Raw genomic sequence first — 27,874 nt, forward strand, 5'->3', positions numbered from 1 at the left:
TTGAACGCTTCTTGCCAAGCCTTCTGTTTCACTCGTGTCTTCGTGTGAAATATTAAGCACACTCGTACCCCGATGCGTTACAGTTGTAGAGTACTATACGTGCAGTCGCCCACGTAACAAAATGACTCAAAATTGAGGCTGCAAAGAAAAGTCAGTAACACAAAACCGTGGTGTTTATTAGAGTGGGTGTGTATTAATGTTTTCAGTGGAGAAAGCATGTTTAATGATGGGAAATGTTGAAGCTGCTGTAGCTCCAGGTGCTGCAAAAGAGGTGTGTGGCCCATGATTTTGACTCCATGTGCCATAATGGTGAGTTTATAAAATATAATTTGTCAGAATTTTTTTCAAGGCTGGAACATGATTTACCTCTGGTGCACATTTTAATTCGCTTGATTTTGCTGCCATCTATTGGCCAACATAGGTCTCACATTTACAGGTACCTGTTCAAAGCTGGATTACTGCCTGAACACAAAGGGCACATGTCCCAAGATCCACTCCCAGTTTACTGAGAGCTAATTATTTTTGATTTAGTTTATTGTAGACATAAAACGTGACACAGCAAGATCTCGGGTCCACTGGCTGACCTTTTTATGAGTTTGCATGTTCTTCCCGTGTCTGGGTGGGTCTCAGACACTTAAGACTTCCTCCCAAAGTTCAAAGGTATGCAGGTGTAGCGTACCTCTCACCTGATGACAGCAGCAACAGGCTTCAGCACAACCACAAGCCTGAACAGGATAACTGGAATAAAACAGGATTAGATGGTTGTGACCCATCTGTTCAATCACTTTAGTTTTCTCTACTTGTGAGTTTGAAAAATTACATTTTTTCCTGGTTTAAGCGTTTCACTGTTATTCTTGTTCCATGTTTGTACCCGCTGTAAGGAAATCTTCTTAGCAAGATGTTTTTCTGCCTCATTTTCACCCGTTTGGATTGCAGATGGTGTGATTTGTGTAAACATTGACCTTCTGTAGGGGGGAGCTGGAACAGCCCTAAATTTTATCACTTTGGAGAGGATTTATTTTATTGTGGATCAGTGAACACCTCCATGTCAAGATCAAGGCCTGATTCAAACAGATCTGATCCACTTCTACAACCCACACTTTCAATCACATCTGTAACAGGACACCCCACTACAAGCTTTCTCTAGCAGTCGTATGTGTGGTCCATCTATGCCCCATGAAGTTGGTTCATATCTTAAAAACAAAAAGGACGATGCAGGAATTCAGAGTATAAACTTTAATTGTTGGATTAAGAACAACCTTCACAATTTGAGGATCTCTATATTAAAAAAAAAAAAAAAAAAATGTGCAATGGCATTTTCAACCCTTGAGGTTTTTCGTTTAAGACACATTTCAGGTAAAAATAAACAAGGAGCACTGAAACAACAGCGTAATGCTTGTTGTGTTATACATTTACTATAAGCTTAATACACCTGTATAATAAGAATCATCGATGACCATAATGATTAGAGATAATTTAGGAAAACCGGCTGACCACAGGCCTTAATTGAACATGTGTTCAGGCTCTATGTATTATTTAAGTAAGATCGACATAAACAAAACTTTACTGATTCCTGCTGCTTAACATGTTTAAAAGAAATTCTTTTTAGAGCCAATGTAATACTGGCATTTGATGACCAATGTTACTTGCATAACTCAGAAATTGTCCACAGAACAACTTTATAATTAACACTCAAATTTACTTATTTACTGAAACAGACTGCTGTGCTCAGCTGTAATGCTGCTCTGCAGTCTTAGACTAATCCGCAGTTTAAATAAACATGTAAATTACATACTGTTTTTTCTGAATACTAACATTTAAAATACATACCCAACCCTTCCATGTATTCGTCAGGCTTTGAAAATTTTGGCAACATGAAGCTTTTAACATCTGAATTTATCAGCTTACAATAACACAATATTTTCAGACATCATTTACCAGATGATTTTACATAAAGCTATTACATCAGGAGAACCTGTAGATACTGTTGATTACTCTGTACTGGATACTAAGCGTTTATTGAAAACACAACATTCAGGCCAAGTCAAAGTAGCAGCTGGGTCTTCATTCAGTAGTCCCCTCTGTGGTCGGGGATGGGTTTCTAAGGACGTACTGTCCTTTGGCTGTTCTCGTTATGCCTGCAATAAAAACAAAGAACTACATTTTAGGTATGAGCCACTTAACTTTAGCAGTTCATTAATAACACATAACTAGCAGTTTAAACATATAATCCTGCCATTTATGTGTTGGATAATTAAATAGCTTGTAGGGGTGCAATGATACACAAAATTCACAGTTCGGTTCAATATTTTTTTTCGATATAAAAAAATGTTCATGCCTTTTTAATTTGTCATTTATTAAAATTATAAATAGATATTTCAACTCAAAAGTACAGTTTTTAAATTTAACGTTGCTGAAACAACAAAATAATAATAAAAAAATAAATCTATCTGATCAAGAAATCACTCATCTTTGGAAAAAGAGAGTTTATTACAGAGAAATGGCTCTTTCCAAAGTAAAAGCTATACTATATGCTTCTTCTGGGCTATATTCTCAGCAGCATATTAAACATATCAGGTCCCCATAAGGAGAATCATGTGCTAACGGCTGTCTAAATGACTCGGGTAAAGTTTGTAGCATGCGTGCTTGTTGTTTTTGTCTGCTTCCACTTGTCTTTGCACTAGGATGATGTCGGCGTAAATGTGCAGTCATATTCGTTGTGTTCCCACTAGTGCTGTCAGCGTTAATCTCGTTAAAATGACACTAACGCCATAACGCCGCAAATCTCCGTTAACGAGTTACCGCGAATGGCCCCGTGCGTGGGGCTGGACGGCGTCAACATGCTAACAAGCTAACTGCGCTAACGCACTAGTTCCCACCAATTGAGCATTGTGTGGCACATCAGACATACTGTTTTACTTTTGTCCATGACGCGCTTACCATCAGGGTCATGCTTCACATGAAAACCAAGATAGTTCCAAACGCCGGATCTGAATGAGGGGAGGGGGAGGAAGGGGGGAGGGGTCAATTTCGGGTAGCGTTGAGGCAGTTGCCATGTTGCAACGAGCTTAGCTTCTGTCTTGCTAGCATGCGCTGCGCTCAGTGGATTTGCACTCGACAGTGCAGCCTAGGCGGAGTAGCCGAACGCAGATTCACTGAGCGCTCAACACAGACAGCATCGGCAGAAGAAAAGTTGATAAAAGAAATAAAAATTTTTGTATTGTTCGATACATATGCGTACCGAACCAAAAGCACTGTATCGAACGGTTCAATATCGATACGAGTATTGTTGCACCCCTAATAGCTTGCTCCTTTACTCCAGGGAATAAAGTTCAAAGTTTTGAACTATTCCTTTAAACTCTCGGCCCATTTTCACACATTAAGTCTCATCCTGACAGGATGGTGTCCCCAGGTGTCATTTTTCTTATGTAGCATTCAGCAGGACACTTCCAGTAATGAGACTGACACCTGATGCTCTCTAACTACTTGAAATACTCGGTTTGGTTCAGGCGAGGGAGCTGCCCCGGTAGAGCCTGCAGGAGGCAGGACAGTCAGAGCTGTGAAGTCTGGTATGAAAGGACTCACCTCGCATTCTCATCTTGCAGGTCATCAGCTCTCAGGGCAGATCTGGAAATACCCAAGCCCGCAGGGATCCTGTCCGGATACCTGACAGCGAGCTTGTTGTGATTCAGCTCAAAGCCCTGACAAGGGAACACAATACTAGTTTAGTGGGTGGAGGAGTAACCTGTGCACGTGACAAAGTATTCACCAAAAATCACAGAGAGACGCGTGACCGTGACTCTCTGATAAGAGTTACACGTCAACAACGCATTCACAACATGATCCAGACAGTTTCAGAAGACTCAAACAAAAACTAGACAGACACAAGTGTAGATATAACTGGCCTAAGGAGATTAGGAAAGGAGACATCTCAAAAATGGAACCCCAAAAATGGAAAATTAAGGGGTTAAAGCGGGACAGATTTCTGACCCTGGAGATTCATGCACTTCTTTGCCTCCAGTCTGAATTTTGTATTCATATTTAGTTGAATAGATATAAATGACAAATTAAAACTCATTTCATAAATTCATGGGCTTTTGTAGCTTTTGTGTTTCAGGGAGTTAAAATTTAATGATATGTTAAAGAATCTAAAGCGGCCCCGCTTCCTGGATTTCTGCCAGAGAGCCATCCTGCAAATTACAACAGCGACTGCCTCTCGGCAACTTCACAGACATAGTAGTACTGAATTACCACAATAAAGGATGCACTTACGTGGAAACGTCGGATTGCTTCATCACAATGTTCTTGTTTTGTGAAGTTTACAAAGGCACATCGTTTGGCAGTCAGAACCTTGACGCTATAGACGACCCCAACCCTGCAGAACAGGAGTGTAAAAGACAAAACAAAGTTACCATAAAAAGTATCTCACTACACTACAGCAATGCAGAGCTATTTACTTTGATTACATAAGAAACCCTAGAACTCCACTACCAGCTCTTACTTGTTAAACAGGTTTGCAAGCATGGAGTCAGTTACTGGGAAATTCAGGTTTCCCACCCAAACTGGAAACAGCTCCCTGTTGAAAGAAGACACCATTTAAAAAAAAACAATATACGACCGATGCACACAGTCTGTTTTGAGGATAAATACACAACAATTTATAATATGCACAGTAAACAGTAAAAAGAAAAAAAGAAGCCTCTAACGATTTTCTGCTCTAATGATTTCCTGGGATACGCCGTCTAATTAAAGGTGAAGCAATACCAATAAAGTATCGTGTCTGTTGACTAATTAAATTTCGCCATTACAAAAACAAATCAAGAATCAGCTTTTTAATTAACCTTCCTATCTGCTGCCCCACATTCTCTATATACCACTTAATATTTCTTACACCGATCTATTGGAAGTGACACGGGGGGGCAAAAAAACAAAGTGTTGAATGTTTAGGTGCCCACATATACCCACGCTGCTTCTGCTTCATGTAATCAATCCACCTTTTAACATTAGCTGTGGATGAAATGGTGGTTATGAAGTTTGTGAGGCTGTGTCATTTGAGGTCCAAGGAGAAACCAGTAAATCAGCAATAGTAACACAAAGGGCCATTTTTCAGCTAAAATATCAAACTTCGCTTTTGTTTTGTTTTTTCTTTATATTCAATCCAAGCAGTCTGACTGCAGTGGCGTGCTTATGACGTTCTCTCGCTTCATTAGTAGTGCCGCACGGGAACAGTAAACTCCTGGTGTACAACCTCAATCCCACATTGTTACTTCTGCACAGTTGTATTAGACTACATTTACTCCAAGAATTAATCTGTTGTGAAATCTAAACTGATGTGTTTTGAGAACTTTAAGCCCAGAGTCCACTCTGGGTTTCTTTCCACCATCACTTCCAAAGATCCTTCGTGAGAAACTTCAATGTCCACTATAAACATTGTGTTAAAATGCAACATCTCAACCTTCCACATAAGCACCCTGCGGTGAGAGTGAATCAGTACTCACAGTGGTGGTCGATTAACGCCGTTGCTGGCCTTCATGGGCTGAGTAAGAATAGGCTTTGATTGACTCTGAGCAGCAGATGTATTCTGGACTGCGCCCAAAGGTTTGTTCATAAGTGGTTTTTTCAGCGCATCCTTGGACTGAGCAGGAGGACACGCAGCGGCAGCAGGTGCAGCGATTGTGTTGGCTGAAAGGATTGGAGACACTCCAGTGACATTTGCTACTTGAACAGGTGGGAGAGAGCCGTTCGGAAGAGCTCCTGCACACAAAGATCAGCAATTAAACTGGATAAAAATACACAGTTAAACACACTTTGTCAGTTTAAGCCCAATATACAAGCAATACATTCTGTGGAGAATACACAGGTGGGCTACAAGAACAAAAGACTTATTTCCACAACTGCGGTGGAGTGAGAAACTCACCTGGTCGATCGTTTAACTTAGACAGCACTTCTAGTGCTTTTTTAACAGTCCCATGAATTATTAAAGCATTTGAGCTCTGCTCTCGAGTAAAACCGAACTCCTGAAGCAAAACAGAAACACAAGTTAAGAAGCACATTCAATGAAGGATCAGTCCTCATTTTCCCATCTTTCCCTCAGCTGAAAACTTGAGCTGCAGGCCATTTCTTTTCTCATCTTAACTATGAAGATGTTAGCGCTGTGTTTCTGTTTGGATTCAAGTACACAATGTAGTTACAGCACTACTTTTGACTCCTGACATGATGGGATTGCACCACTAAGCGCAGCTGCTACATACCATTAGCTGTGTTATCTGCACGCGCATCAGCTCCTGGGCAGCTTCTGCACACGAACTGTCCAGTTTGAAAACTTCCGTGAAAGCCTGGGCAGCTTCCTCATACCTCTGAAACATGACGGACAACAAGATCTTCAATTCAAAGTAAACCTGGGTTCAGATCATTTTGTTTCTTCACTAACTGGCCTAATTACTGTCTACTGCAATGAGTCTGAACAACGCTTCTTTCTCCAAACCACCTACTCAACTTGACCGTTTCAGTCACTCTCTGTTACAATCGAGGATCACCTCAGTGTGTGTGGGGTTGTTATAGCAACGCGGCTGATGACATCTGCATGTGAGGCGATGGTATACCTGCCGCTTAGTATACTGCTTTTTAACAGAGTTTGTGGAGCCATTTCCCTCATTGCCAGGTTTCAGAACTGGCGCTCTCATGACTCATCAAGTGACGTGACTGACTGGCCAATCAGTGACATGCGGTCTGTTGGCGTCACATTCTCAGATTGACTCAGCTCACTTGGAACCCCGACCGAGTAGGAAATTTAAAAAAGTTCCTGGTTCCAGGTAATACTACGTAATGGAAAACCCTGAAAACTGAGTTGAGCCGAGCCGAGTTGGTCTTGGAGGAAAAATAATGTGAGCCTGTGCAACAACTGCAGCAGTGCTGCAAACAAGGCGACATTATTAAAGTCACTGTAACCTTAACTGTAAACATTACAACCACTGATGGGTCACATCCAGCATGTGCCGCTACACAGCCGACTGCAGCTGCATCAACAAGTTAAGACTAAGCTAACTTCCATGTGACCAGCACTCAATTTTATGTCCTTTTTTAATGTTTCTCCTTCATTTGTTAGAAAAGTGTGTTGCTACTTCGGTTAAAGAGTGGTTTGTAACAAAGAACAAAGTGAGGCAGATTACGGCTAAACTCAAGGACGCTGTTGCACAACAGTCTGCTCTTAAATTCAGGAACACACAGCATATTAAACATGACATGTGAGGGTTGTTAAGATTAGATAAAAGGTTTGTTTTTACCTTTAGACCAGCCAGAGCTCTTCCCTTCCTATACAGGCCTTTATCCCAGCCTGGACATATGCCAAGCGACAACTCTGCATCCATTAAAGCTTTCTCGTATTCTTGCAGCTTCTCAAAACAGAAGGACCGATTTCCAAATAGCCTGCAACAGACGCAGAGATGGCATTAAAGCTAGAGGTGTAAGTGCAATCACTGCTGTTACTTAAAGTTAGGGAACATGTTCTTACTTAAACTCTTTAGGGTTGTGCTTAATTGCATCTGTGAAATACTTCACAGCCATATTAAAGTCTCCAGCACTCGCATGCTTATTTCCAATGACTAGGGAAAAAAAAAAAAGAAAAGGGAAAAACCTCAGATGAAATCTCACTGATAAATATTCATTTTATGCATTCTTTACAAGTCAAATCACCTCATTGAGAATTTATGTGAATGAATAAAGAGGAAACTTACCGGCAAGCTCAGTGCTTTTTTTTACATGGTCTTCAAAGGAGGGAACGCTGGGAGCAGCAGAGTCCTACGTAGACAACAAGAACAGAGTTTCAACCTTTAACATGCACCAAAAGACACCATACAGCAGCTTTTACAGCTTTCTGGTCATTCTCCAGTGTTTCCTCCATCCTTGCTGTTTTATCTAAGATGTTTAACTAACAGATGTCCACACATTCATTTCTCTGCGGTGAGTTTTACACACACATTTTCGTTTTGATATCTTAGTGAGGACATCTAATTGACATAATGCTTTCCCTAGCCGCTTACCCTAACCCTTAGCCTAAATCTAACCATAACCTAAATGTAACCCTGACACTAAAACCACATTCTGAGTCTCAAAAATTCCTTCAAACTTGTGAGGAGAGGCACTTTTGTCCTCATAAGTGACCGTTGGTCCACACAAGTATAGTAAAACTCCAATTTTTGGTCCCCACAAAGACGTCTAAACGGGTACAAACAGACACGAGTAAGAAGGAAGAAAAGCGTAGTTTCCAGGCCATCTCCTACTTAACTCACTCGTATAGAGGAAAGACTGTATCAATCTGATGTGTATGCAAACTTCTTCACCTTCTTTGCAACCTCCCGTTCTTTATTTGATTTTTCAGGGACTGTTTTGTATTCTTCTTTTTCTGGCATCTTCTTTTTCTCCTTCTTCTCCGGTCTGGGCTTCTGCTCCAGTTTATGCATAGCTATAAGAGCAGCTTTTCTCACAAAACTACTCGTCATATCGAGTTCCTTAAAAAGAGACGAGAAAAAATTTAATTGATGAACAGAAAGTGATCAAATTTACAGCCAAATTTTGTGCGATCATATTTTCCTGTGTTACAGTAAATTGGATTAAAAGAACAGTATCAGAATAATTTTACACCAGGAGGTATCAATCAGTGGCTCATTTTGAGAATGATATCCACTCTGCAGCAGGCCAAACCTGCTTAAATGTGCTACCTCTGAGTCGCCTGAGTCGTTCTTGGAGTTGCCGTCTTCATCACTGGAAACATCGCTGCTGTCACTGCTGTCTGTATCTTTGGCTGAGGCCTGTGGTTTAACACTAGTATTGTTATTGGCTTTGTGTTCATCATTAGCGGCTTTACCCTCCTCTGCTTTGGACTGCTCTGCATCATCTTTTCCCTGTAAAGCACAGAAGACAAGTTTGTTGAGATAAGAGGTCAGTTTCTTTTTTTCAAAACATGTTGCATAGAACGATCATCACCTCCTCGTTTTTTTCGGGGTTCAGCTTGTCCTTCTCCAGCTTCTCGAGACGTTTTCTTTCCTTCTGTTTCTGATCAACAAACACACGCAGTGAACATTACTCACACGAGCTGACATTTATTACCAATCACTTCATATTCAAGACAGCAGGATTTACCCGTTTCTTGAGCCGCTTCTTCTCAGCCTTTTCTTTGCTTTTTTTAGATTCTTCTAATAATCTGGCTTTTCTTTCGGCATCCTGAAGAAGCAGATTTGAATCATTTAGAGTCTGCAGCACAACATCACAGCAAAAAGAAAACGGTAAAACTAAACACTTACACGCTCCTTCGTCTGAAATCTTAAAGGGGACGGGCAAGAAGAATTACGGGCTGAAGAGTATACAGGCTGATATACAGTGCTGGATGACCTCAGGCGGTTTGTAGGGTATCCATGGAAATCATGACTCCAACTAACATAATCATCATTTCCTGGGTCGTCTAGATCGTCATCGTAGTCAATACCTGTAGGAATAATAACGTTTCAGAAGTTTTGTACAGTCCTACAAATAAAGATCAACACACTCATGTGTGCACAGGAGACGTGTTGCACAATATCTCCTTACCAAGAAGGCCACATCTTATTATTCTTTGCATATGAGGACGTCCTTCAAACATCCCTAAAACAGTTCTCTAAACAGGAGGGAGAGAGAGATAAAGAGATTTGAAAAGTATTCACAAACAGTCACATACAGCCCTCAGACTAGCTCGCAGCCTCTTCAGCCTTGAATTCTTACCCACATTCCACCTACATCTGGATCCCAGTATGATAAGTGTGGAGTATTCCCACAGCTGCTGAAAAACTGCACCACTGCCAGCACTCAGCGTGCCTCTGAGCTCCAGTAAGAATGCTGGCAGTGAAAAGCACCACGTCCGAGAGTTTCACTTTCCTTTATCCAGAAGCTCTGAGTCACTGGATCAGCAGGCAAGCCCCTTTCTCTGGTCTTGCACTATAATAAATACACGTAAATGCAACAACAAAGAAGCCTGCGTCTAATTTGGGGATGTGGAGCATATTCTCATAGTGAATACTATAGTTTATTTTAGTCAGACTTACAGAAGAATCACTACAAGAGCTGTAATGCTGGGCACAAATGCAAATAGAAGCTAGATGTGATTAAACAAAGCCATAAAGTCTTTTTCCTCCACTTTAACAGCACCAATAAATTACAGTGGAGCAAAGTTTGTTTGGCACAAAAATAAATGTCAAGCATTACATAATCAGCTGTGCAGTTATCTGATCCACTGGGGTTTTTTTGTGGAGCAGCTTTTCGTGTTCAGTCAACTTTTGATGTGCTAATCTGTACATCTTGAGTACCGTGGCAGAAAAAGGAAACCCACAGGCAGGTTACACACGTGGGAGGAAAAGGGGCAACAACATGCCACTTAATGAGGAAATGTCACTAACCCAAGAGATACGAAGAGGGTACTTTTCCTTAGAATAATCCACGGACCGGTTTAGTATTTGTTATGGAGTCAATATATTATATTCGAAGCAGAGATGTCCAACTAAGGCCACTTTGCACGTACAATACGAGATCATTACGTCAAATAACTGCTTCACTGTCACGCAAAAAAGTACAGCATGGTTTGCAATTCCTTGTAGACTGATTACTAACATCACGGTTTTCTAAAACTATTCACAGACATCCTGCTCATTGGTAAAACTGGGTTAGATTTCCGTAAGAAGCAGCTGTGCGTGTACAGCGTTTCTCTGAATACAGGATATGTACAGGAAGTGACACGGCGCAGTGTTTACATGTTTCCATTCAGCGAATTAGACTGTGCTGATTTCACGTCCAACCTGCGTGGAAGCCACTGATGATCTTAACACATTACCTATCCAGTCCGTAGACCCATAAACTCCCCCCACGAAGTAAGAGCCAACACGCGGGGAGCTTTTCCACAAAGTGTAAGCTAACGCGTGCGTAAACTTTAAGGAAGAGAGCGTACTTACGAACATATGAGGATCCGGAATCTCTGCAAAAGCAAACAAAAGAACAAAGAACAGTATAAATACCGTCGTTTCAATAACCGGGCTTTGCCTCCTCTCTACACAAACATGACTCCTTCAAGCGAGCTAGCTTCGTAGCCACGTTAGCCAACAACTTTTTAAAAGACACAAAAAGCGCTTTCTTACCCTCCTCTTCTCTATAAATCTCCATGTTTACTAATATAAGTCCTGTCACGGCTTTACACACTCTCACGGCGCAGTTAATTTCACCCTAAGTTTCATCACTAATGCTAATGTTAGCAGCCTCTAACTTTTGCTGCCAACATACTGGCGCGCTCCCTCTCGATCACTTTCAACATCGCGTGAACGCACACGAGGGCACGGGCGGGACTTGGCTTTTATTGAACGCATGCGCGCTGTCATGCTCCCTGCGCTGCCCCCTTGCCGGACAGATGGATGACCATTTGTTGTTTATTTGCAATAAAAATGTAAATGCAGTGGGTCTGTTTCAGTCCTTGAACCTGCAGATGTGTCTGATAGCTGTGTAAAGTCTACTTTGGTATGTGTGCTACTAGTGGAGGAATGTAAGAATTAACCGCATTAGACTGTGTTTACATGTTATGTCATTATAACAATATAGCAAAGTACGCAGCGTACACTGGATTGGTAAAAGCATTGACTCGTCTGCCTTCACACGCATATGATCTTTAGTGGCCATCTTTAGGTTTAATATGATGTTGACCCACAGCTTTGACAGCTTCCAGCTCTCGTGGAGAGGATTTCCACAAGGTCTAGGAGTGTGTTTTGGGGCTTTTTTTAAATTTTTTTTTTTTAAACAATTCTTCCAAAAGTGCAAACTAGGGTTTAAATTTGAAGGCCCGACCCGCAGTCTCCTGTCTTATTCATGCTAACAGTGTTCTCTGGTTGAGGTCAGCACTTTGTGCAGGCCAGTCAAGGTTTTCCACACCAAACTCACTCACTGTCTTTATGGACCTTACTTTGTCCACTGGTGTGCATGCTGGAACTGAAGGGTCCATCCTTAAACTGTTTCCACAAAGTTGGGGACATTGTCCAAGATGTCAGTATGCTGAAGCATTAAGAGTTCCTTTCACTGGAATGAAAAACAGGCTCACACCATAATCCCCCCACCACAAAACTTTATTAGTCACACAGTATCGTTCTCCTGGCAACCAAATACAGAGTCATCCATCAGATTGCCAGAAGGGGTCTGCAGTGTTATTGTTTGTTTAAAGAGAGGGACCGCTTCCTCCCTCTTCTCATGGTTTTTCCTTTAACAATTTAAAGTGCACAGCTGGTTAAGCCTTCTCTGAGGAGCAACAATGTTAGGCTACACACATAATACAATATCTGATATAAAGAAGCCCACCTCATCATAAGATATACACACACTACAATACTGCCAGCACAGGGTTAGATAAAATCTTCAACAGTTTATTTATTATTCAGTTTATTGTTACCATACACACCCGCACCCACCCAGACATTTCTGAATATTTTCCAATAGACAAAAACCTGCAGTTTTAAACAACTACAGGTTAAGCCATTAACAGAATGAGGAAAAATAATGTTAGTATTTTTTCCATTAAGAAAAAGAGTTTAGCAGGAAATGTTAAAATTCTCAAATGTAATGTCCTATGATGTAATGCATGTGTAATTATGTTCATCACTCAAAGACATTTCTGTCATGCTTTCTTTCCCAACAAGTGAGCTTTGTGTTCACTGCAGTTTTAGCTCCTTTGTGAATCATGAAGCAGCGGTCTTCGATCAAGTTATGAAAAAACTGTCTTTGCAAGAGTTAAAAAGTCAAAACCCTGAGTTAAACTTTTAAAAGCTTATCAGTCCCAACATTTCAAAGTGGCAGCGACAGAAGGTTGTCATGATGGCCAGGACTTATGTGCTGAAAGCTACGGTGGCCCCTAGAGACAAAGCACGTACAAACTCCAAAGCACATGCAAACTCCAAAACACATGCAAACTCCAAAACACTTGCAAACTCCAAAACACTTGCAAAATCCAAAACACTTGCAAACTCCAAAACACTTGCAAACTCCAAAACACATGCAAACTCCAAAACACTTGCAAAATCCAAAACACTTGCAAACTCCAAAACACTTGCAAAATCCAAAACACTTGCAAAATCCAAAACACATGCAAACTCCAAAACACTTGCAAAATCCAAAACACTTGCAAACTCCAAAACACTTGCAAAATCCAAAACACTTGCAAAATCCAAAACACATGCAAAATCCAAAACACTTGCAAACTCCAAAACACTTGCAAACTCCAAAACACTTGCAAAATCCAAAACACTTGCAAAATTCAAAACACTTGCAAACTCCAAAACACATGCAAACTCCAAAACACTTGCAAATTCCAAAACACAACGGAAGTGCTCCAGGACGCTAGGGGCAGTGTTGAGCTTTCGTTACCTAGTAACTACACAAGCCAGGAAGTACCAATGACCGGATTTGGGCTCTATCCCAATTCAGGGTCTGCAGCCTTAAAGGCCACATTTTAAGGACGATTATGTCACAGCGACACGACGAAGGCTGTCCCAATTCAAAGGCTGCTCGAAATGCGGCCCTCAAATGCGTCCTTAATTTCCCTGAATTTTAAGGATGGGTCGGTGTAGCCTTCATGGCCCAACATATCCCAGATTTCATAGCGCGGCCGTGGTGTGGATAATTTTGCCGAAAAAAACGGCGGAAGCGGAGCCGCCAAAGAGTAAACTTTCAGAAGTAAGTACTGAATATTATGTCACTTATTTATGCGCAAATGTTTTTATAATGAAGAACATTAAAACATTACTGTTGGCCACATGTCAGCAAAGTTAAGTGACATTAGTGATGTTTGTACTAACTTGGTTTTAAAGCCTTTACTTCAAAATATATGCCGTTCAATAGTTGACTTTAATCTTACAGAGAATGTGATGATTTTATGGATAATTAAAGTCAGTCATATATCCACAAACACAACAAGCTGAAAGTCAGTGATGCTGCTCGGTTTGCAGTCCTGAATATGACGGCACAAGCAGGATTCACTGCACTGTTAATGTTAGCTATGTTATATTGCTGCCTCTGTTCGGTGGTGTCGAGCCAAACGGACTTTAACGTGTGTTTGAACGAGCTGACGGTTCACTCGTTAAGCTGAAAGAAAGATGCTTTAATCACAGGAGTCACACATGTGTCCACTGGACCATCTGGGAACTCTTCTTGTTTAGCACTCGTAATAACACAAACACTAAATCCTCCTTCTCTTGTGCTGTTTTGTAGCAGTGTGTACACCTGAGACTGTCACCTGTCTGTCTGTCCTGCACTCTCTCTGTTTCTTTCTCTCTGATTGTGGAATAAAAGTATGAACATGTATTTATAAGTTACACTTGTGTTTGAATCCTGCAGCTTATCACACATTTGATTTCCATGTGTGACAACTGCAAGTGTCCAGAGTGAGGACAGACTGAGGGACCCACTGCTGCACATCATCTGTGAGGCTTTGCACCCTGATGATCCACCAGGACAAACTCAGCAGTGTGTGAGGAAGAGGAGGAGGAAGAGCCAGCAGCAGCTGACAGATGGAGAGAATAGACAGACTGTTCCCTGTTTGTGAAGGACTGCTAGAAACATTTAAAATAACTAATTATCTGTCCTGAATCAGTCTTATTAGGTAATGTTCAAATAATGTTATCATCCCAGTGTTTTCAGTGTGGGAGAAAGTACTCAGGGCCTTCAAGTTACACACTATGAAAGGCAGCAACAAGTTTAATATTCAGAAACCTAAAGTATGTATCAGCAGCAGAATGGAGCTAAAAATAAATGTTTGTTTCAGTTCTATGAAGCTTTGAGTATTTTGGATTAGTAGCACTGCTGTGTTTGTTGCATCATATTGCTGTAACTGTTTATATGCTTTATATATTCTGAGGTAAGTTGATCTATAGTGTTACATCATATTTTATAAGGATGTTATGTGTTTGTATACTTTCTGCCCAGTTTGACCCATTTAGCAGAAGTCAGCCTGTTTAAGGCTCTGATATCTATTCTGTATGACTTAAAGCAGTTATGACATGCTCTGATTTTCTCACCCAATAAAGGAATATTTCATATATCAGTCTACTCTTCATTTTATCAGAAACAGTTATCACAGTTTGTACATTTTCTTTTTATAAATATATGTAAGCAATGAGCCAAATTTAGCAATGCCAACATACTGAAGGAACAACATTTGTCTCTTATATATGATACACCTATATACGGACTGTCAAAGATACTTCTCTTTGAGTGAAGATTTAAGGTGATAAGACATATAGATAACTGCAACTTGAATCTGTACTGAGGCTCAGTATTTGACACAGAGTTCATGTTCACTGCTGTAATAGCTAATAATGATTAATATAATAACTATAATATTGGCCATATTATATTTACATTACCAAAGTGATATGACTTTAGTCTCATGAACAACATTAGCTAATTGTTATTTACTAACTAATCTTAAATGACTGTTCATTACAGAAATGAAGCCCAAAAATCATGTTTTACAGTCCTGTGGTCTCAGCCTCAGATACTTATCAAATCACACAAAGCTCTTGTAGAAACAAACAAACAAATGAACAAAATATGTTCTCCTTCATTTCTGTCAAACAAAGTTGTATGACACGTTTCCAGCGGTTAGTATCATGGTTGCTAGGCAACCTGGGAAGCGCGACGGAGACTAGACCGTCCCATACAGACAAACTTGCCGTTTATTTTGCAAATTGAGCTCAACACTGCCCCTAGCGTCCTGGAGCACTTCCGTTGTGATTTGGAGTTTGCATGTGTTTTGGAGTTTGCGTGTGTTTTGGAGTTTGCAAGTGTTTTGGATTTTGCAAGTGTTTTGGAGTTTGCAAGTGTTTTGGATTTTGCATGTGTTTTGGAGTTTGCAAGTGTTTTGGATTTTGCAAGTGTTTTGGAGTTTGCAAGTGTTTTGGATTTTGCATGTGTTTTGGAGTTTGCAAGTGTTTTGGATTTTGCAAGTGTTTTGGAGTTTGCAAGTGTTTTGGATTTTGCAAGTGTTTTGGAGTTTGCAAGTGTTTTGGAGTTTGCATGTGTTTTGGAGTTTGTACGTGCTTTGTCTCTAGGGGCCACCGTAGAAAGCAAGTATAACAAATAGCGATCGCTTTCCATCAATGCTACTCTACAATCCTTCCATGGCGAACAGAAAAGGCGATGAGTCTGTGGTAGGCCGAGCTGAGGAGGATGATGGCTCCTGCCACCATGCCGCAGATGAGGCTGAAGGTCCAGCGAGGTCCCAGGTGGGTGTAGACATGGGAGACGAAGACCGGGCCAAGTGTCCGTGCCCCGCTGCCCGACGCCGTCAGCCAGCCCATGTACACACCCTGAGGAAACAAACAAGGCGCATGAGTTTAACTTTTAGGTTTCAAAATTAGACATTTGAGAAGTATATGGGCACATTCAAAATGAATGTGCCCATATTCTAACACATGTTAGTATTTACCTGAGGTTTGGGTCCAAGGATTTTGGAATACAGTGTGTAGGACATCACATTGCAGGCTGGGTATCCCACTCCAATGAGGAAGTCCGCTGAGAAGAACTGAGCTATGTGTATAGCAGGAGTATACTGGCACCAGGTTTGTTCGATTGGACACCCCGTTGGCTCCACAGTACTGTTCGGGGCTGGCATGAGGTCAGGCATCTGAGTCACAAAGGAGTTGTTTTTTACGTCTGTTTGTGAAAGAGGAGGATAGAAATTAGTTTAAATCTAAACAGATGCTTGGAAAGATGTAACAACTACACACTGAGCTGTCAAGAGTCAAAATGGCAACAACTGGAAACTAATCTGACTACTTAAAATCAACCGATCAATACCTGCCCACTGGATTTTAGGGTAATGGTTTCCCCATGGAAGAAGAATAAAGAAGCCACAGAAAATAATGATCAAGCCGATTAACAACACAGGCCGATCTCCGAATCTGGAAGGAAATAAACGAAATTCAGTAAACGCGATTCTTTATTTGATGTAATTTATATGTGCAGTGAGAGGGGTGATACCTAAGAGAAGCCACTTTTACAACCAGAAACACCAAGATTGATACAAATCCGATGCAGCAGAGAATGATCCCGTTGTACAGCACAGCTTCTTTCCTTGTCCAGGCAAACATGTCCATAGATAAGGGCGTGGTAATTCTGAAGAAAAACACAGTCACAGCAGAGCACAAAAGAGGCTTTAAAGAGAGAGAAAGACTGCCATAGACTGGATATAAAAGACAGGCATAGCACTGGCCCATAGACTTCAGAACAACTTTAGGTCTTTTCACAAGTACAAGAGTCACACCCTGCTGGCCAATAGAAATAATGCAGATTTAAGACACTTTGCACTGGCTTCACTCTTGAGACTTAGAACGAGGAGTGGGTTTAAAAATTAAAAAAAAAAAAATAATAATAATTTTTTTTAGTTTGAAAAATGAGATAGATTAATTAAATCCTGAATCAATTTTGTAATATAAATGTATTTTGCCACAAGAAAGCCTCATTTCTGCTGTTCAACACCGAAGAAATCGAAACTTATCTAAATATGTCAAATGCAAAACGCTTAGCTGTATCTCTAACAAAACCTCTGTAACTTTGCTCTGCTTCACTTCAGGTAATGTTCATATGATAATTGATGTTTTCTTCAGTTTTTGTTCTAATGCAGAATATTTAAGGTAATCTGCTACAAAAAGCCAGGACAGGAAAATCTCCTTTATATTTTTCTGTTATATCCTCAGTTACTTTGACAGAAAGATATCTGCTGTGATGCTTACACCTCTGATGAAGTCTCAGCGAAGTGAAGAAGTGAAGTGTCAGCATTGTTTTTATACATAGATATAAAAATATGGACATGTACTGATAAATTATCAGAATTATAATATTTCTGACTGAGTCAAAATTGAATCCTAACCCTAAACCCCCAAAACGGGACCTTGTGAATCAGAATTGAATCACTAATAGAAATCAGTGGCGATACCCAGCTGGAACCAGCTTTAATGTACCATCTGTGAGTCTGACGTCTTTGAAGAAATACATACGTCTCAAAGATGGCAAAGATGAACATGACGATGAAGAACAGGATGTTGGATGTCATGACAGCCACCTGATCGATGCTTTCAACAGTTTCTTCTGAAATATCAACTCTCTCTAGAAAACATAAATATATCTTCCATCAGAAACTGTAATACATGACTCATTTATTTTCATATTCAAAATGTATGATTCCTTTAACATTAGCCATTCAGAGTCAGCGCAGTACTGCTTTATGTCACTCTGTATTTTAAATGACTTAAAAATAAATAAAATGTTTTAGTCCAAAATAGTTTTCACTTTTTCTCTAAATTGCCTTCAGCAAGTCGTCCTTCCTTGGCATACAGTAAATGCTAAAGAAAAATAGATGCACCTTCTGATGTATAGTTGATAGATTGAATGTGCCTTCCATCTTCATCAACGTGATGCTCTCTGAAAGAATCAGACATTTTAGCTAAAGGGTAGATCCACAGTATTTTTATCGTCTATGTAAAATAATGAAATGACCAGTCAAATACTGAAATTTTCCAGAACTATCCTACTCAAGACCGATCCTTTTTTTCAAAAAAATGGTTAAGGAAAACAACTTCACATGTTAAAGACAAGTCAAAAATATTTCAGGATGCAGGAGTATCATTGTCAAGGTCTACAATGACCTTCATGAATGTAAATACGGATAATTTAAAAGGTGCAAGCAACCAGCTGAAGGTCAGACTAGACTTTGCCAGCAAACATCTAAAAGAGCACAGTTCTGGAAAAAATATTTGGTCAGATGAACCCAAGATTAACATTTATTAATTTGTATCAAAATGATGGGAAGAGAAAGGTATGGAGCAGGAGAGAAACAGCTCATGATCTGAAGCATACCACATTATCTGTCTAACATGGCGGGGCTAATATTATGGCATAGACATGTATGACTGTCAGTGGTGTTTCTGTGACTGCTGATAGAAGCAGCAGGGCTGCATTCTCTGCTCGGATTCAACCATACGCTGCTGATCAGACTGTGTAAACAGATAATGACCCAAAGTACGCTGCAATAGCAATACGTTCAATATGTGTTATGAATATGTTCAATAAAAATCAAAAGCACAAACAGTGCTTTAAGACAGAATTTGAAAGAATTGTGAACCTACACATTTATACGGCATTTAAAACATTACAATATAAATAAACTGACACCAGATCAATAATACTAAACTCTCAAACGGTCCTGATTTAAATCTTTGACCCTGGTGACCACTGAACCTAAAGTTAATTTAGGTAGAGCCTCAAAAAAAGGCCCAGTTGAGGGGTCAAGACAGATTTACTACAGTACATAGATCAAGTTTATGGTGACACCATGTTATACACAAACAAGAAGTCACATCAAGAATTTGTTCAGTCACCTCAGCACAATGACGACGAGCAGGATGTTTATGAGGCCAAACACTGCAGCCAGTAACGCTGGGGTGGTGTACATGTTGAGCTTCAGCGCTATCAAGTCCAGTGTGACACCTTGCTCTCCAATGAAGGACAGACATGCCTGCAGGGCTGACATATACACAGAAACATAACCAAACATTAAAACTGATTTTTTCTTCAGCAAACTCGCAGCTTTGCTCCCTGTTGTCAAACTTACCTGGCCCGAGGATGAAACCCAGGGCCTGGCAGGCACTCATGTTTGCCATGGCACCTGTCCTCTCGTTCAGTGATGTAGCTCCAGCAACATAGGACCTCACCACAGCTACGTTACCTGACATGGAAAGACTAAAATGTGTCATGGATCATCATATAAGGGAACAGATCAATTTGCTTACTAAGGAAATTATATCAAACTTTTAGGTCTACATTTAAACGATCACCTGCTCCGAAGCCCACAAAGACTCTGGACATGAGAATGTGATACTTGTTATTGGTCTTCGGCAGGTACGCGTAGGCATAGTAGATGTTGGCTGCCAAGTTAATGAAGATGGAACACACCAGTGGTTCCCTGCGTGGCCGATGATTGGACCACCAGCCAAAAATGGGTGAGGCCACCATCTGTCCGATGCTGTATGCTGCAACCACCCATCCCAGGAAGCTGGCATTGGTGCTGTCATCAGTCTGTAAGAAATGAATGCTCCATATTAGACCTCATAGGAAACCTAGTACAACATCAGAGCCCCACTGTTGATCAAAGCAACCACATCTGAAACTGAGTACACGTTTAGGCAATAATTCCACTAACTTCCAAGCTGCATGAAGTGGAGGGAAAGTGTGAAGAAAAACTTGACTGGTAGACCACTGTGTTCTGGCTAAAATGTCTCCGTGTAACAGTAAAAGCGGAACATGCAGGGTCCTACACATTGTCCACACATAAGGAGGATTAATGCACATTATTTCACCTCTTCATTGCATACAAGTGTATGTAGAAAGGTCACAACATTTCAGGTTTTCAAATATACTTGGAATCCAGTTTTAGGACACTAAAGCAGTGGTTCCCAAACTTTTTTTGCCAGGCCCCCCTTTTTTACAAGAAAAATGTTCGCGCCCCCCCACCACCTAACCCCGCACAAACACATCCTCCAAACACACACACCCATATTTTGTTTACAAACTCCATTGCGGTTTATTTCACACCTCAAACATTTAGTAAACAATTAAGCAAATACAAGTAAACGGCAATAAATTACAGGTAGTAATAAAATATACTACTAACTCTTTTACGCTACGTCCACACCTACACGGGTATTTTTGAAAACTCAGCTGTTTCTATGCGTTTGGGCTTTTTCGTCAACACGTAACGGGCGTTATGATTCACCGCAAACGGAGATTATTTAAAACTCCTTTTTTGCGTTTACGTGTGGATGAGGATTACAGAGTTCGTCAGGCAACGTCAAAGGCATGTGCCTTTTTTCACGTCACGCTGTGCGCCACGTTATTGTTTACATGAGATGAATTGCAGAATGGCAGATAGAGACAAAATACTGTTAATCTGACTATCTTCAGGTTTTACACGCTTACATATACACACGCAGTTACTGTCCCTCCACTTAGAAAGGCAGAGGCGTCATGGTGTAATTATTTTACGTGTAGTTGTTTTTTTTCCTGTGTAATAATATTCAACATTGCTATCAATACATTTTTCAAAAAAATGCCTCCCTGTGCAAAATGGGTTTAAACACATAAACAGCTGTGGGATACTGTTAGTCCGTGATTTGAACAGGGGGAACAAATTACGACAGGATCAGCCTGATATTATTTGTATCCCGCAGTAACTTTACTGCATAAAGAGCTAACATCATGTTAGTTCTTGATTTTTAGTTCACAAACACTTCTTGTAATAACTAACTACTCCTGACATTAAAATGTCACTTCTTGTAATAACTAACTACTCCTGACATTTAATGTCAGGAGTAGTTAGTTATTACAAGAAGTGTTTGTGAACCAAAAATCAAGAATGTGGGATACTGTTTGTCCGTGATTTGGAGAGCACAGCGTGCTTTGGACATGTTAGTAACATGTCCAAAATGTCAGGAGTAGTTAGTTATTACAAGAAGTGTTTGTGAACCAAAAATCAAGAATGTGGGATACTGTTTGTCCGTGATTTGGAGAGCACAGCGCGTGCTTTGGACATGTTAGTAACATGTCCAAAATGTCAGGAGTAGTTAGTTATTACAAGAAGTGTTTGTGAACCAAAAATCAAGAATGTGGGATACTGTTTGTCCGTGATTTGGAGAGCACAAGCGCGTGCTTTGGACATGTTAGTAACATGTCCAAAATGTCAGGAAGTAGTTAGTTATTACAAGAAGTGTTTGTGAACTAAAAATCAAGAATGTGGGATACTGTTTGTCCGTGATTTGAGAGCACAGCGCGTGCTCCCGGACGCAGGGAAACTAATTTTGCAGGGAGACCTACCTCGGCACTTGTGCAGGTGAAGCCAAAGGAAGATATGCTTCACCATATTTTCCTGTCTTTGGCTTGGAAGGAAGTTGGTTTGGAAACATATTTGGCGATGCTTCATCTCCTGCTTTGCGTTTGTGTGGGAGCCCCGTCAAAAACCTGTCCACAGTGTCTAAGCGCTCTTTTTTTTTTTTTTTTTTCCCCTTTCATACCGCGCCCCCCCTGCAATGGCTCTGCGCCCCCCCTAGGGGGCGGGCCCCACACTTTGGGAACCTCTGCACTACAGTGACATACAGGAACTTCTACTGCTGAAGTGTAGCTTCAAAAGCACAACATGTGGTGCAACTTAAATATACTGCAACATAAGTAAGACAGAAGTTGAATTTAACACAATGGAACGAGTGGGGGGAAACAAAAAAACAAAAAAAACAAAAACCACATAGTAGAAGCTCAAAGAGAAAAACAAACTCACAAAACATGACTGAAGTGTTTTTGGGGAGACAATGGCATGACAGAACAGCGGTGGACATGACAAGCTAATAGAAAACAGTGAATTATGCTATTAAAACTCATCACCAGTCCGTTCATGTGTATAATGAACAGACTGCAGTTACATTCAAAGCAGTTTAAAGCACCAATATCAAAGAACCTTTGTAAACCTTGAAAACACGACATAAGTTCAAGTATTGTCCAGCACGCGTATAGGAACCCTGCTTACAAGTGCTTAATCATTCAGTCATTTGACAAGGACAAAGAGCAGGGTACTATGTCCTAAATTAAATCCCCAACAATCCTCTTTGCATCTTTCACTTCCTCTTTAAACACCCAAGACTGCATTTAAGTAGCAAAAACAAACCACAGAGCTTAGTTTGAATTAATGACATCAGTTGAACCAGGCAACAATGTTCAGCCCAAAGTACACTGTGTCACTACTTACCTTTTGCAAATAGGGCCAAAGGGATGTGATGACAATAGTGAAACCTAAGAGAGAGCACAGATCACATTGATGACTCACAAGCTGTTGAAGATGCTCAACATGTTTTTAGGCTAGAAGTGACTGAAGTTATTTCATGTCTCTTCAAATGGCATCACAGGTCAGAAGCCACAGTTTTCTGTTTTTCCTGTAACAGTGCTGAGATCATGACTTTGAACGTGATAAAAGTGTTATACTCCCGTGTCCTCACCTACACTACTGAGGAACATAGTGAAGTACATGACTCTGATGGACCTCCACCGACTTCTGTAGTCCTCACCCTGAGAGTCATCGCTGCTGACATGGAGTACAGATTATCCATTAAGTTATCCATAAAGGATGACATACCAGCAAGACAATGTAACCTATAGGAGTAATGTACTAGCTAGCAAGATATATGGGCAAATGACAGGTCAGCGTCTCCTTTTTTTATAGGGGCGAGAACACAGTATGATAAAGAAAACTGGGTTAAAGAATAAAGGTGAATAAAGCTGCTGCACCCACCATCTCTGACTGCAGCTGCGTGTTTTATCGAGTAACCCAATGTAAATAAAGTCTGCCTATGTTAAGTTGCTTTGTAGCTTAACTTTGTTGCTTACATACTGCAAAACAGACACAACACAAGGCCAGTAAAACCAGCGCTTCTACAACCTGTTGAGTAACATTTACTCATACTCAAGCTTCCTCTCGTTGTTTTTATTTAGGGAGGCGGCTATCTGGACTTACCTGCTAGCCTCATCCCTGAGCAGCGGGGTGATGTCGTCGGGTTCAGGTTGAGACATTTTTTTAGCAAAACGCTAACTCTGCGATATTATGACTCAACCCGTGGACTTTGAAAAAGCAAAACACTACTTCTAAGTCGCCATGTAGTCGAGGGTCAGTGAACTACACTTGCTAACTTTCACCTCTTCCATAAAGCTCCGAGTAGCTAGCTAGCTAACGTTAGGGACAAACATTTGACACCTTAAGTCATACGCACGAGTCTAACTGATACCACAAACCATGATAAACGGTCGTTTCACCAAGAACAAAGCACATAAAGCACAGTACGCCACATAAAAACCCGCAAAGCTGGACTATGATACCAGTGACAGCGCTAACACGCAAGGCACCCATTATTTAAGCATCGGCTTCCGGTAAATTCTTTCAAAATAAGGCAAATTGAGTCCCAATTAAACTGTGTTCTGCCGGGATTTTTCTTCAGTACGCTTATCATATCTTATCAAAAACTTAGCATGAAATTATTTATATAAACATTAAACACTCTGAGGTGTCTTTTCTTTATTGTTGCACCGGCTGCGCAGTGTTTTAGACGCTAATTTCGAATAACATCCGTTTTTACTCGGCTGTTAGCGCGCACTTTGACGAACCGCGCTCACGTGAAAACTCGCAAACCACCCAAACACAGTCCGAGGGTCACTTGATTGGATCGGCGAGAAGGACGCCGTGCTGCGATTGGTGGATTCAGTTAGAGTGCGGGGCTGATACAAAAGTAATTTAAAAGGCAACTAGTCCAGCTATAATATGGAAGAATCTGAGCACAATTATTGACTTATATATGTAAAAAAAAATTAGAATAGAATAGAATAGCCCTTTATTGTAATTGTACATGTACAACGAAATTCTACAGGAATAAAATGTAAATATTAAGACAGCATAAATAAATAACAAACAGGAGAAATATTTACAAAACAAGAGGAATATATACAAAACAATAGAAGGACACACATTAGTGAACAGGATGCAACATGCTTGAAAGTAGTGCAAAGGACTTGGTCTGAATATAGTTCATGTGTGAGTGACCTGAGTGTTAAGGGCTTCTCAGACAATGGCTCAGATCAGTTAGTGGATGGGTGGGGAGGGTACGGAAGCGTACACTGTAATCCCAAAAGTTATTTGCATTCAAATGGTTTAGCTATAATCACTGATGGTAATTAATTTTCTTTGTAAAACTAAAATCATATAACTGTGTCAGACAGAACTCATCGGTGGAAGCTTTTTGCACTTAACCTATATTGTTTTGCATGTGATGCACTAAAATGAATACATTTAACATGGTCCTTTCTATTTTAAGTTTATTCTAATAAATAGTTTAAGTTCAATTTTTTATAAGAGAATAAGTTTTAAACTCAACACTCAAATAATAAAAGTAAATTTGATGTTTACTGATTATGTTTAGTTGAAAGCACTTTCACTATTTTTAAGTTTTTGTTGCCCCTCCCATATTTTTCCGGCACTGGAACCGAAGACACGTCTGGACTTGTTTGTCAGAAAAATTAAGACAAGTCGTTTTTGGTGGTTTTGCCTGGGATTGGACATGTTTGTTTCAGTCTACAGTCGATAGGGAGTACTTTTCCTCAAACCTCCACGCAAACTGGTGAGTTAAATCTTTGTATTTCAACTTTAAGCAAAAATAGTTGCATGTTACATTACGCAAATGTGCACGCTAATTCAATCTACAGTGAACCCTCGTTTACCGCGGGGGTTACGTCCCAAAAACAACCCGCAATAAGTGAAATCCGCAAAGTAGTGAAAAGTATTTATTATAAATGTTTTAAGGCTGTAACCCTCACAGCCTTAACCCCTGCTCATGCGTAATGGTTCTAGCATCTTCCTCGTCCATCCAAACCGCGCGGTTCCATTGTGTGATGTGAGCACATCCAAACCGTGTTCAGGGTTAGCCGGGTCCGGACTCCGGCCCCGGTCAGAGGAGGAGGACCAGAGTAGAAGAGTGAACCAGTGGACGGTGTTAGATGAAGCTCATCATCTTTATGAAAGAAAAATTACAAAAATATGCACAACAGGTTAATCCTCCTTCCAGGTTAAGCCTAGGTCGCAACCTGCTGTACAGGCTCCTGCAGCCAATCTACAAAACCCATTCTCTTGACGGGTTGCTGCCTTATCAACATTGAAGAATGGGTCAAATGCAGAGGACAAACTTCATTATACAGTTGTATAATGACAATAAGCCTTACAGATTCCCCAAATTTTCCTGTTTTTTTTTTTTTTTATTTGGACAATTAACTTGTACTTAAATAATAAAGAGCATTTATAGAAATACAATACTTTGACCTTTTATACTTGTGTTACTCTCCACCAACAGGTTAACTCACAGTTTTTCCCCCCTCTGTAGAATGCTGCTGATGGTGACCTTGAAATCCCAATAGGAATCATCTTCAATGGTGAAAACGGAAGTCCAGAGCAAGAACTGAACCCCTCCCAGCTGGAGATCCTTCTAGAGGGCAATGTGGTAATGGATTCCATCTGCAGTCTTCCTTTGGCAATGTGTCTCCTGTTTGGACTGACTTGTGCACTCCGCTTGGAGTACCCAAAGTGCATGAAGAATACATTCCTGTTTATCCAGCAGATTATGCTGAATCTGGGACGAAACGATCCTCCTCCAAAACTCCAAAGGCTAAAAAATGAGCTTTCAATGTGTGCATAGATACATTGAATGTTCACTCTTCATTGAGCAGCTTTTTCTCAAGTTCAGGAAGTCATTATTGTGTTTGTAATTGTCTTTTTTTGTTTTTAGTGGATGGCAAAACCAGGGCTTAAAGGAGTAGTTCACTGATTTTACATACTGAGATATGTTCTTACCTTAGCTTTGAAGAGTTGATGCATACCTGTCTTGTCTTTGTGCGAGAGAAAGGCTCTCCCATATATTCCAACTACCTCCACGTTTTGCTCCTTTTAGAAGCTACCGAGCTCCTCCACGTTTTCCCTATTTATGTAAAATTACATGAAAAGTTACACTATCTAAGTTTAGTTTCACTAAATTTAACGTATAGATTTTTTAAGCCGATAAAAAGGGGCACTATATTACAAGTGCGCAGTAACCCTAGTGCACTCTGGAGCATAGACTGAGTTACTGGGGGGATGAAGAAGTGCTACTACAGTGTTATTACACCTTGTAATATAGTACCCCTTGGAGGTATTTGGAATATATGGGAGAGGCTTTGCTCCATTTGCATGACTGAGGGCACGCACAAAGACAAGACTGGTACACATCAACTCGTCAAATCTAAGGTAAGAACATATCTTATTATGTAAAATCAGTGAACTATTCCTTTAATTTCATTGTCTCGCTGGGGCCATTCCTTATTCCATAGTTTTTATTTTTCCAAGTTAAAATATTTGTGAAAATAAGTTTTACTGTTACAACTTGTTACCCAGAGTGTCGCACCAAAGTTCTTTATTTGTGATACACAGTTTTATCTGTTTAAAAGGATTGTTTTAAAGAAAATGTTTTATTGGAAGTCCAATTGTGCAAACAAAAAACTTACTGTTCAAAAAAAACTACCTCAGAGACCACAAATAAATTCTTGTCAAAAAGTGGCTAGGAACAACTGAAATATTGTGTTTGTTTCTGAAAGAAATGTCTTCTTAGAAGCGCCATGTGTAAAAATTGGAATACTGTTCAAAGGAAAACAAAAGTCTTGTTTTGTTATAAATAAAGTAAAAAAAAAAAACAAGAAACACTTTAGTGGTCTTTGGTTTTGAGTGTGTTTGCCTTGACATATTAAGTTTTAGCAATAATAATACATTTAATTAAAAGACGCTTTTAATTAAACACTACGCAAAAAAGTGAGTTTTGTAATATTAGCACCACTTAAACAATTTAGTTTTTTCTATTAGTATTAAGTTAACTGTACTTAAACAAATTATTTTTGAAATATTGAATACTTAAACACTTTAGGTAGCGATGACTCAATATAGTAAATTGTGACAATTTTACTTTTAAGTTTACTTGACTAAATCAGTTAATTTTTTGTTTTGGGTTGATTACTCAAATCATTTGAAGGGAATCGGTTTCCTCAAACGATTTAAGTGTATTGAACTTATCCGGGTTTACAGTGTAGAGCTGCCACCCAGGCAAAAGAAAAATAGAAGTATATCACGTTATAACGTGAAAAGTTTATTGTTCTAACAAGATACTTTTCATGTTTGTACAATATACTATCATGTTTGTACAATAAACTTTTGACGTTTGTT

The 27,874-nt window shown here is 40.1% G+C and overlaps 2 protein-coding genes and 1 long non-coding RNA gene across 6 annotated transcripts; 1 reads left to right on the forward strand and 2 right to left on the reverse strand.

The window, feature by feature from the left end:
• Window positions 1-1,221: 1,221 nt before the first annotated feature.
• LOC116333154 (tetratricopeptide repeat protein 31-like) lies at window positions 1,222-11,338 on the reverse strand. Of its 2 annotated transcripts, XM_031756321.2 has the most exons (19): window positions 11,157-11,329; window positions 10,974-10,996; window positions 9,754-9,966; window positions 9,583-9,649; window positions 9,300-9,481; window positions 9,139-9,219; window positions 8,983-9,051; window positions 8,718-8,900; window positions 8,340-8,507; window positions 7,734-7,797; window positions 7,511-7,601; window positions 7,284-7,425; window positions 6,252-6,356; window positions 5,918-6,017; window positions 5,499-5,754; window positions 4,502-4,576; window positions 4,273-4,375; window positions 3,586-3,701; window positions 1,222-2,138 (listed from the first exon to the last, which is right to left on the reverse strand). In XM_031756321.2, exons 3-19 carry the CDS (start codon window positions 9,757-9,759, stop codon window positions 2,102-2,104), a joined length of 1,845 nt encoding a protein of 614 aa, XP_031612181.1. In that variant the 5' UTR covers window positions 9,760-9,966; window positions 10,974-10,996; window positions 11,157-11,329; the 3' UTR covers window positions 1,222-2,101. The 2 variants fall into 2 exon arrangements, with proteins under 2 accessions (XP_031612181.1, XP_031612180.1); XM_031756320.2 differs by lacking the exon at window positions 9,754-9,966 and having other exon boundaries at window positions 11,157-11,338.
• Window positions 11,339-12,110: 772 nt separating this feature from the next.
• Window positions 12,111-24,011, reverse strand: mfsd8 (major facilitator superfamily domain containing 8). Of its 3 annotated transcripts, none has more exons than XM_031756329.2 (13): window positions 23,606-24,011; window positions 23,091-23,176; window positions 22,844-22,887; window positions 19,887-20,127; window positions 19,664-19,777; window positions 19,431-19,575; window positions 18,416-18,474; window positions 18,051-18,159; window positions 17,035-17,169; window positions 16,852-16,955; window positions 16,481-16,707; window positions 16,121-16,361; window positions 12,111-12,896 (listed from the first exon to the last, which is right to left on the reverse strand). In XM_031756329.2, exons 1-12 carry the CDS (start codon window positions 23,659-23,661, stop codon window positions 16,155-16,157), a joined length of 1,527 nt encoding a protein of 508 aa, XP_031612189.1. In that variant the 5' UTR covers window positions 23,662-24,011; the 3' UTR covers window positions 12,111-12,896; window positions 16,121-16,154. The 3 variants fall into 3 exon arrangements, with proteins under 3 accessions (XP_031612189.1, XP_039465535.1, XP_031612190.1); XM_039609601.1 differs by having other exon boundaries at window positions 12,111-12,890; window positions 16,115-16,361; XM_031756330.2 differs by lacking the exon at window positions 12,111-12,896 and having other exon boundaries at window positions 16,155-16,361; window positions 23,091-23,173.
• Window positions 24,012-25,150: 1,139 nt separating this feature from the next.
• Window positions 25,151-27,358, forward strand: LOC120437645. The gene is made up of 2 exons (XR_005611317.1): window positions 25,151-25,256; window positions 26,013-27,358. It is a non-coding gene; the product is annotated as an uncharacterized LOC120437645 (long non-coding RNA).
• Window positions 27,359-27,874: the final 516 nt, after the last annotated feature.

The sequence above is a fragment of the Oreochromis aureus genome, linkage group 3, assembly GCF_013358895.1.
Source record: "Oreochromis aureus strain Israel breed Guangdong linkage group 3, ZZ_aureus, whole genome shotgun sequence".
In the NCBI taxonomy this organism is placed as follows: domain Eukaryota; kingdom Metazoa; phylum Chordata; class Actinopteri; order Cichliformes; family Cichlidae; genus Oreochromis; species Oreochromis aureus.

What these genes read in the sequence shown, in the direction of transcription:
- LOC116333154 (XM_031756320.2), bottom strand. Translation starts at nt 11,181, where the DNA reads ATGGAGATTTATAGAGAAGAGGAGG. An exon ending in AGAAGCGGCTCAAGAAACGG is followed by an intron (nt 9,052 to 9,138) that starts GTAAATCCTGCT and finishes TTTGTTGATCAG; the next exon opens with AAACAGAAGGAAAGAAAACG. An exon ending in AAAAAGCACTGAGCTTGCCG is followed by an intron (nt 7,602 to 7,733) that starts GTAAGTTTCCTC and finishes TTTTTTCCCTAG; the next exon opens with TCATTGGAAATAAGCATGCG.
- mfsd8 (XM_031756329.2), bottom strand. Translation starts at nt 23,661, where the DNA reads ATGTCTCAACCTGAACCCGACGACATCACCCCGCTGCTCAGGGATGAG. An exon ending in TTTGGCCCTATTTGCAAAAG is followed by an intron (nt 20,128 to 22,843) that starts GTAAGTAGTGAC and finishes CATTTCTTACAG; the next exon opens with ACTGATGACAGCACCAATGC. An exon ending in GTAAAAGTGGCTTCTCTTAG is followed by an intron (nt 16,956 to 17,034) that starts GTATCACCCCTC and finishes ATTTCCTTCCAG; the next exon opens with ATTCGGAGATCGGCCTGTGT.